The 11032-nt window shown below is 36.7% G+C and overlaps 1 protein-coding gene across 1 annotated transcript in view; it reads left to right on the forward strand.

The window, feature by feature from the left end:
- The window catches only part of LOC106875481 (nitric oxide synthase-interacting protein), a 27777-nt gene that overhangs the window by 14319 nt on the left and 2426 nt on the right, over positions 1-11032 (forward strand). Inside the window, exons 6-9 of the mRNA XM_014923637.2 lie at positions 1057-1175; positions 2896-3012; positions 9542-9612; positions 10388-10496. Of these exons, the coding sequence (XP_014779123.1) occupies positions 1057-1175; positions 2896-3012; positions 9542-9612; positions 10388-10496 (416 nt within the window). The remainder of the gene's footprint in view (positions 1-1056; positions 1176-2895; positions 3013-9541; positions 9613-10387; positions 10497-11032) is intronic.

Genomic DNA, 11032 nt, shown 5'->3' on the forward strand with positions numbered 1-11032 from the left:
ATACATGTACATATATACGATGGGCTTCTTTCAGTTTCCGTCTACCAAATCCACTCACAAGGCTTTGGTCGGCCCGAGGCTATAGCAGAAGACACTTGCCCAAGGTGCCACGCAGTGGGAATGAACCCAGAATCATGTCGTTGGTAAGCAAGCTACTTACCACACAGCCACTCCTGCGCCTATTGTTTCTTTTCACTTTGTTATGATTTTATTTGTGTATAGCTGCAGGTGTGACTGTATGGTAAGAAGTTTACTTTTCAACCATGTGGATCTGGGTTCAGTTTCAACACATGACATCTTGGGCAAGTGTCTCCTACTATAGCCCCAGGTTGACCAAAGCCTTGTGAATCGATTTGGTTGATGGAAACTGAAAGAAGCCCATTGTATATATGTATGTGTGTGTGTGCCTCCTTCTGTTGACTTCACATGATGGTTGTAGATGAGTGTCATACAAGCAATATCATTCGTTTCTAATATTTTGCAAAAACATGGCTGGCCTTGGGTAAATATTATTTTGCATAGAAACAAGTAAGGCTTGACAAATGGAAGGACTTTTGGTCATAGAAAATCTACCTTAAATAAACTCCATCCAACCCATGCAAGCATGGAAAAGTGGAAGTTAAGTGGTGATGATGATGATGATGTATCTACACACTTGCACACTATTCTAGCTGGAAGTGAGAGAATTAATTTGTTCCTCTGAGTGAAATGTGTATATGATGAAACCAAGGCCAATGAACGAGCCAGTGAAGAAACCTCTATATGGTTGTTCAATCTGCTGTAAATAGCTGCGAAATTCACTCAAATTTCAAGGAAATGCCATGTGGTGTTTCTTTTGGTTCTCTGTACTTTGAGTTCAACTTTGCTGTATATTTTGTATGTTTTTACTTAAATAGAATAATCTAATCTTTAGAACAAACAGAGCAGTACATTAATACAAGCCTGTTAAACCCATACCGTTCTTTGGGAAAAGAGACACTCAAATAATAATGATGATAATTTATTCATTGTTTTATTTATTTATTTATTTATGAATTTCTTTATTTCATTTGTCAGCAAGCACTAGTCGTAGCACAAGTATTAGTAACATGAAACAAGGAAAGGACAAAGCTTTGCCTAGCTTTTGGTTACCGTGTCTGACCCCAAGTGCGAGTGCATCTGTCATGACAAAGCCTGTAAGTATTATCTTTCCTTTTTATTCAATCAGTTTTCATCTAAGCAAATAAAATTTTCATTATGTTTCTTAGGCCCTGAAATGTAAGTTGGTATAAAAATAATTACTGCATCTGAGATATGTGGTGTATTGCTGTACTTGACAGAGGTCTGAGAAATGTGGCACATTTCTGTACTCAAGCAAACCCATCCACCACAACAGAAGTGAGATCCTAAAACCAAAGTGCCATGTACAAAAAGCATTGGTGTGGGTGCTGGTGCCATGTAGAAATCACTGATAATGGTGCTACATAAAAAGCACCCAGTACTCTCTGTAAATAGGTTGATGTTAGGAAGGGCATCCAGGCATAGAAACAAAGCCAAAACAGACTGTGGAGCCTGGCGCGGTCCCTGGCCTTGCCAGTTCCTGTCAAACCATCCAACCCATACCAGCGTGGAAAATAACATTAAATATTGGTGGTGGTGGTGGTGGTCGTGGTGAGGAGGAGGAGGAGGAGGATTAATTTATGTTCATATTCTAAAAAATTATCAGTATTAGAGTTAACTCATTTTCCTATATATATTTATCAGTATTATAGTTGAATATAGCAAAATGAGTTAATTCAACTGTAAGCATTACATACACATGTGAGGGAGACTATACGTAGTCAAATCAACAGAGTATTTCTATGCGGTCCAAGCCACTGAAGGAGTGTCCACATACTCACTCTACCTGCTAGAAATAACTGCTAAATGCCTTCAAATCCATTCAACTGTCTAAAAAAGGAAGGATACACCTAGTGTACCTAGATATACAAATAGACTGGATGTGCCCCTACATTTGCATGCATGTCATAAGTCTGTTCATTCATGGCTGATCTTGGGCTAAATAATAACAAATACATTTTGTGTTGATTTCTTTTTTAAGTTAATTTTGTTTGCCCTCCTTTTGCCCTAATTTTATTGCCTTATATATAATTTAAATCTTAATTCTATTGTGTTCCTTTACATTTGATTGTAGATACGTTTAAAATATGTATAATTATGATTGTAGATATTTTAAAAATATGTATAATTAATCTACAGTACCTGAATCCATATTCATATATAACCGTATAATTAAATATATACAAATAAACCACATCATAAGCATGCACACGCATGCACACGCATGCACACACATTAGAGTTACATTTGAACTGGAAAGTTTTATTTCTGACATTGGCTTTCCATGTTTTATAATAGCAATGTCATAACACTCATACATAAAAGAAAGTAAATAAATAAATAATGAAAAGGAACTTAGTTAACTGATATTATTATTCATCCTAGAAATATAATTAATGTTAGAAAAATATATGATTATATATTTTATCATATTTTAGAAACATGTATAAAATTACTCATCTAAGAAATATAGCCAAAATATAACTTGACAGTTATATATCTATGTGTGTAAGTAAGAGCTACCTACTTCAACACAAATAAAAGTTAACAAAAAAATAATTTTTGAATTTTACTATTTCCAATTGTTTACTCACACATAATTCGCTTGCAGTGAGCATTTATGTTTGAAAACATATTTTTGAAAGACATATGATAATTTTTCAGCAATGTTTTCAGATATAAAGCATAGCTGTTGTACAGATAATCATTATTTTTCACTGAAAATATATACTGTATCAGATCTGAATTGTTTACTATTTTGATATCAGTAAACTTATCTGCTATTTGTCATTGTAGGATGAAAAGGTTCGTTGCCCAATGAGTGGAAAACCTATAAAGCTAAAAGATCTCATTGATATTACTTTCACACCAATAAATGATAGGGATACAAAGACTTCCCTTATAACAAAACAGGTAAATTTTTCTTTCATATTTCTAATTTATATACTTTCTGCTAACTCTAGTAATATAGGTTTTTATCACAAACTGGTTAGGACAAATTCTTTAAATGACTAATTTCGTACTTTTAACATTATATATATATATATCATCATCATCATCATCATCATCGTTTAACGTCTATATATATATATATATATATTTATTCCGGTGGCACGTAAAATGCATCATCCGAAAGTGGTCGATGACTGTCTCCCCTGCCGGTGGCACGTAAAAAGCACCATCTGAACGTGGTTGATGCCAGGTCCGCCTGACTGGCTCCTGTACCAGTGGCACATAAAAAGCACCATCTGAACGTGGCTGATGCCAGTACCCTTTGACTGGCTCCCATGCCAGTGGCATGTAAAATGCACTACCTGAATGTGATCAATGCCAGGCCTGCCTGACTGGCTCCTGTGCTGGTGGCACATAAAAAGCACCCACTACACTCTCGGAGTGGTTGGCATTAGGAAAGGCATCCAGTTGTAGAAACACTGCCAGATCTGGTACAGCTGCTGGTTCTCCAGACCTCAATCAAACCATCCAACCCATGTCACCATGGAAAACGGATGTTAAACGATGATGATGATGATGATACATCATTGTAATAAAGTAATGTGATGATTATGATGGTCTTAATTTTGCTATCACAGTTTTATATGACTGAAGGCAGTCAACAGAATTGTTACAGTATAGGACAATGCTCTGTGGTAATTATTCTGGCTCTTTGCATTCTCACTTCAACTCTTAACACAGCCAGCTTTGTTTTTTTTTTCTGTTTCCAGAACTGATAGTAAAGTACTAGTTGTTCAACGCCATACTGGTGATGATTTTTCTCCCCCCCCCCTCTCTCACACACACACACAGCTATGCTATACTGTCACAGATACAATTGTGGGAGATTACTCATTGCGTTCCTTTCTTATAAGAAATGAAGGATAGTTTTGCTAAGAGCTGGCAGCCTCTTTCTCTTTTTGCATGCTACAAAAGCATCCAAAGAAATCAAAGAATATTGTGAACAAGGATGAGCCATCTGTTCTATAATAGGGAATGTGTTAAAAAGAATTATATGATAGGCTTTTAGTGTTAGCTAAGCTAGTATTGATTTAAAAGAAAGCAAAACATACTTATGGCAGTGATATTCTCATGAAGGACAAGAAAAATACAGGGGTTGGACAAGATAATGGCAACACCTTGAAATTTCAAACAAATTTATTTTAATATGGGTTAGGACCACTTTTGGCAGTAATTACAGCTTGAATTCTATGAGGTATGGACTCATACAACGTTTGAATTGTTTCCAAAGGAATTTTTGTCCATTCTTCAGCTAAAACAGTCTCCAGTTCTTGCAGTGATGATGGTGGAGGATATCAACTCTTTTTCCTGTTTTTCTAAAATGCACCACAAATGTTCTCTAATATTGAGATCTGAGGACTGTGGTGGCCAGATAAGATGTTCAACTTCACCAGAATGTTCCTCGTGCCATTCAGTAACAACTTTAGCTGTGTGAATTGATGCCTCATCATCCTGAAAGATTGCGTTTCCCTCCAGAAATAGTTCCGCAACCATAGGATGAATTTGATCAGATAAAATGCTTAAATAGTCTTAACTATTAATTCTGCCATGAAGGGAAACCATTGGGCCAGCAGATTACCAAGATATATTACCCCAGATCATCACAAATTCTCCTCCATGTTTAACAGTTGGTAGAAGGCAGCCTAGGTCAAATGCTTCTTTTGGCTGTCTCTACATGTATACTGGGCTGGTGATTTGAAATAAGGAAGCCAGACAACTGCTCTGGCAATGATCCCGCTCAGATGGTGCTGTTAGCGCTTCACTGGCATGGGTGCCAGTCATTGAATTTGGTTCAATTTCGATTTCACTTGCTTCAACATATCTTCGCAAGCAGAGTTTAGTGTCCAATGAAGGAAAGGTACGCATAAGTGAGCTGGTTACATGGTTATGGTCTCACGGGTTATGGTCTCACTTGTCTTGCTGGGTCTTCTCATGCACAGCATATTTCCAAAGGTCTCGGTCACTAGTCATTGCCTCGGTGAGGCCTAATGTTCGAAGGTTGTGCTTCACCACCTCATCTCAGGTCTTCCTGGGTCTACGTCTTCCACAGGTTCCCTCAACCGCTAGGGTGTAACACTTTTTCACACAGCTATCCTCATCCATTCTCGCCACATGACCATACCAGCGCAATCGTCTCTCTTGCACACCACAACTGATGCTTCTTAGGTTCAACTTTTCTCTCAAAGCACAAAAGCACTCATTTGGAGGAGGAAAGAGATATAATTAATGGGATTGGCCTTAATACTTAACTATGTGGCACCAGCCCAGGACTCTTGAAGATCAATCCTCACCACTGTTGGGGACCAGTCTTAGCACTTCTGCTGTGGAGTACAGGTCTTCTTGAGTACAGCAAGGTGCCAAGCATCTCAGTCCTTTGTCATCTTGCCTGAAAGGTTCAGCTTCCTGAGATCATTCTTCAGCACTTCATCCCTTGCCTTTCTGGGTCTCCCACTTCCATGTGTTTCATCTACTTTGAGATGTTGGCACTTCTTTATGGAGTTGTTGGCATCCATCTGCACCACATTCCCAAACCAGTGCAGTCTTCTCTCTTGCACACAGCAAATAATTCCTTTTATGCCTAACTTCTGTCTCAAAGCACTAGCACTCTGTCAATTATACATTACATTATACACCCAGAGGAGCATACTAGCCTCATTTCTTTCTAACTTTTACATGTCCTCTGCATTCAGGACCCACATTTCACTACCATGTAAAATTACAGTCTGTATACATGCATCATACAATCTTCCTTTCACTCAGAGAGAGAAACCCTTCATTGCCAACAGAGGTAACAACTCTCTGAATTTCCTCCATCCTATTCTTATTCTAGCTATCACACTCTCCGTGCATCCTCTCCCACTACTTATTTGGTTCCCTTGGTAGCAGAAATGCCACTAGGGCATTTGAGAGAATCAATATCCTGAGTCTCTGTAGTTTTTATGGATCCTGTACATCTTCCACATATGAACACTACCTTCTTTGATAATCTTCCTATTAATCCACTGCGCTCTCATTAAATGAAACAAAAGAATCCACTGTGAAAGCAAAACAGACAAAAACACAAACGAAATCAAATGGAATCTCAGAGCTGTGAAATAGATAGAAAAGTAAATCACTTCATAGCAAATACTCTAGAGAAGCCAGTGATGTTGATACAAATATGACCCATCAGTTGTTGGCCACATCTGGACAGAGGACTTAATTATAGTTGCTCAGGAATAATGTCTTCTTACAAGAAACTACCAAGGAAGCTTTCTTAAAAATAGAGCTGATTCTACCAGTTGTATTTGTAGTGCAACCATAAAAACAATTGACCACCTCATCTCTGAATATATTAATTGCCATGAAGGGCTTAATCTGTATTTGCACTGGATTATATGCTGTAAGTCTGAACTTTCATATGAGAAGAACTGGTAAAGTAGTAGAAGATAAAGGTATCACCATTCTTTTGTACTTTAGAATTCAAACTGATCAAGCTAATCTGGCCAATAACTCAAGATATTGAGATAAAAAAAATCTAAAAAAAAATCACATTGATAAAACATGCTTGCTCATAGATATATCAATTCCAGCAGACTGCAACACTTCTGTAAAAATATTTGAAAATTTAATTAAATACAAAGACCTTGAAATAAAGGTTTCAAAAATGTGACCTCTAAGAACAACAACAGTCCCTGTGATCATCAGATCTTTGGTGATTATACCTAATAGCACTCTTAAACACTATTGCCAAATACCAGGAAATCTAAAAGTATCAGAACTACAAAAAATTATTCTCATGATTACTGCCTACATCCTAAGAAAAATATTGTCCACCTCAAAGCACTTAATTGTCTTAAAATGTTTTCAAAACTAAAATATTACAAGCTTAACAGAATCTTAGTTCTCAGATTCTGGTCTCCTTCCCACACAATATATCATTGCTGATCCTAAATGATACCCATAATAAAACTTCCAACTTGCTGTTACTTGAGATATCTGGATGAAAGTTGGAACATCATCATCATTATCATCATCATTTAATGTCTGCTTTCTATGCTGGCATGGGTTGTATGGTTTGAGAGTAATTGGCCAGCTGGAGCACTGCCCAGGTTCCATTTGTCTGTTTTGGCATGGTTTCTATGGCTGGATGCCCTTCCTAATGCCAATCACTTCACAGAGTGTCCTGGGTGCTTTTTATGTGGCTCTGATACAGATGCTTTTATGTGACACTGGAACGGGTGTTTCTACATGGCACTGACATGGGTGCTTTTATGGGGTGCTGGCACATATGCTTTTAATATGACACCAGCATGAGTGCTTTTTATGTAATACCAGCACCTGTAAACTCTCAAGAGAAGGACCCCTCAGCTGAGAGAGGGACTTAGGAAACATACCTCCATGTTTGGACAGCCAAAATTTTACTTAGCTTGATGTGTCTTAAGCACAGCAAACCACCAGAAGAGTCAGTCTCTTGTCATCTCTGCTGTGAGGCGCAACATCTGAAGACCCTTTCTCACTACTTCATCCTGTGTCTCCCTGGGTTTACTCCTTCCACAATTAGATTGGCTCTTCTTTATGCAGCTGTCCTCATCCATATGCATCACCTGACCATACCAGGGCAGTCTTCTTTCTTGCACACTACATCTGATGTCTCTTGTACTCAATATTTTCTTTAGATCAATTACATTCTGTCATACAGACACTGACATTACCCATCCATTGGATGGGCTTCATTTCTTTCAAGCCTTCACATGTCCTCTGTAGTCATACCCCATGTTTCACTGTGATGTAGCATTACTGTATGTACGAAGGCATTATACAATCTGCTTTTCACTCTTAGGGAGAGACCCTTAGTTACCAACAAAGGTAGTAGCTCTCTGAACTTTGTCCAACCTGTTTTAATTCTAGCAACTACACTTTCAGTACTTCGTCCTTCGCTGCTAACTTGGTCACCTAGGTAATGGAAGCTATCTGACTAGACATTTGAACAAATCTATTCTCTGTACACAAGCACTACTTTTCTCTTAACCTTCCTACAATACCACTACAACTCTTATATGTCCATAGCTTGCACTGAGTTCACTGTGTTTCTACTAACTGGAGTTTCTGCTAACACTTTTCCTACATATCAAGCAGGGCCATCTCCCTGAAGGATTTTGAGATTTGTCCATTTTACTACTTACTAGGACTTATGTCTTAACCAAATTAACTCTAAAGCTCTTAGATTCCAGACCTTGCTTCCACACCTGAAATTTTGTCTCTAGTTCATATAGTGATACAGCTATAAGAACAAGGTCATCAGCATAGAGGAGCTTCCAAGAGTGGCCTGTCTTAAATTGCTCTGTTATGGCCTGGAGGACTATGATAGACAAGTAGGGACTGAGAACCGATCCTTGGTGAACTTCTATTTGCATACTAAATTCATTGCTATACTCATTGTCAACCTTCACCTTACTGACAGCATCCTTGTACCATCCTCACCAACCTCCCTAGCTTCCATATTGCCTACCAGATAAAGGAGTGGAAGGTTCTGCCAAAGGCTTTCTCCAGATCTACAAAAGACAAGTACAGAGGTTTATTCTTTGCTAAATGTTTCTCCTGCAGTTGCCTTACCAGGAATGTAGCATTTGAGAGAAACACTACTGAACTGCATCTCATCCAGGCTAACTCTCTTCCTAATTAGTTGAGCTATGACCCTGTCTCTTTAACTTTCATGGCCTGGTCCATCAATTTGATGAACTCTAATTGTTTCTGTGTAAGGTGTCACCTTTACTTTAGTAACAGTTGACGATAACGCTGTTCCACCTGTTGTTGGTCATGACTCCCTTGTGGACAACTTGACTAGGCCATATCCAGCTTGTATAAAACAAAGCAACAACATAAATAAATAATAATAAACAGTGAAAGAGAGAGAAAAAGAAAATAATAACAATAATAGTAATAAATTTGTATGTTCCTAACATTACGTTTAAAACTATTATTAAGTAAAATTTACTGTTTGCTCTTTTATAAATCATATTTAATTCCTCCTCCTCATCATCATCAACAACAACAACAACAACAACAACAACAACACCTCAGTTGTCTGTTTCTCATGATGGCATGAGTTGGATGGATTGTCAAAGTACAAGTCAGCTTTTATTTGGAGTTATTTCCCTCCATGATGGGTTGGACTGTCTCACTCATATATTCCAATTTTAGTTATGCTTCTATTAGCAGATGCTCTTCATAATATCAGCCACTTAAAAAAAAAAATTGTACATTTTTATCTTGGTATCAGTACTAGAGATGTTGTTATGTGTTCCACAAGCCTAAAAGGCTCCAAGGGTATATTAAGAGAAATCCGATGTAACATGTAAGAGAGAATGCTAATTCATTTTATCAATTATGTTCATTTATTGTTTTCCTTCCAACAGTTAACCTTCTTAAACTTTTGTTTGCTTTTAAGGCTAGATATGTATGTGCTGTTTCAAATGATGTTTTGGGTAACTCTGTACCATGTGCTGCTTTGAAGACATCGTAAGTGTGCTTTTTTTACGTTCTTTTTAGAAAAAACATAACTTCTTTAACTTCTTTATGACATTATTTTAAATAGTATTGAAGCCAGATTCTTTTATAACTTTTGAAATTTTCTTTGAAGTTTAATTGTTTTGTCAGGCAGAAGACGGAACTAGTCCCATGGTCTTTGCAGGACTTCCAGAATGATGAGATCAATACAATTGATATTCATCGAGATGTTCATCGTGATGAACTTCAAGTTGACAACTGTAAAAAAAACAAAAGCTGGGAGAGGGACTCCAGGGCCATAATGCTTGTGAGTGGAAGGATTGAAAGGATTAATTTGGGGTCTGAATAAATCAACTTGAAATAAGAATTTTAGAGGTTTTATAAAAACTTGGTTCTATGTAGCTTGGAAATTATCATTTCAGATTTCATTATTTCTATAATTCAGTATTGTAATAATCTAGATTTCAGTTGTGTTGTTCTGTAGATCACCACCTCCTGTCCTGTAATGTTCTTTACAGTAGTAATATTTTTTATTATAAATAACTTACTAGCTAAGTTCTATGGTAGGACCTTGGTTAAGACTCTTGAAAACATGGTGAACTTATGCAAAAGAATTTTCCAAAAAGAGATACTTCACCAAGTTAGAATTATTTCTTAAGTCTCTCCAATTTTTTCTAATCTTTAGTGAAATAATCATTTAATTGATTTGATAATTGAAATTAAAAAATAAATTACTTTACACAATTTGTTAAATTTGTTTTATTATAAAATGCCTTTGTAATTACAGGGGCAAAGTGGTTACTATGGAGTGTGTGGAAAAAATTATTAAAAAGGACATGATTGATCCAATCAATGGAAAGAAATTGACTAATAAAGATATTATTCCTCTTCAAAGGGTTTGTAAATTTCTTATAAATAAATTTGAAATAAAATTCTTCAGGTTAAATAAGAATATCTGTTCTACTAGTACTGTGTATGATCAAGATTGAATCAGATGATGCTCTTTTGCAAACACTCAACTTGAACCAGTAGAGAAAAAAGCTTATAATAAAACTTATATGGTGATCACCATCTGGGTAAGGCTGTATGATTTAATAAGTTTGTTTTTTGATTTCCTTGAGGTTATTTAATCCACTAGAGTAACTCATTTCTTGAAGCTAGAAGAATAGTATTAGTAAATGTCTTCTCCATGCATTTTGTCTCCTTTTAAACGTAATTCTACATGGATTTATATAGCATATTTTGTACAGTCTTTATGACCTACACATGTTTCCATTACACAGATTGCAGGTAGTTGCAGATGCAACTTGGCATGATTTTTTATTTAGTTTCTTCAGGGTCTATCCATTTGGCTAGTTGGATAGACACCGAGGAGGAACAATTCTCCAATATCGTTATGATTATTGCTTATATACACACACACACACACACA

This window comes from Octopus bimaculoides, chromosome 5 (assembly GCF_001194135.2).
Source record: "Octopus bimaculoides isolate UCB-OBI-ISO-001 chromosome 5, ASM119413v2, whole genome shotgun sequence".
In the NCBI taxonomy this organism is placed as follows: Eukaryota; Metazoa; Mollusca; class Cephalopoda; order Octopoda; family Octopodidae; genus Octopus; species Octopus bimaculoides.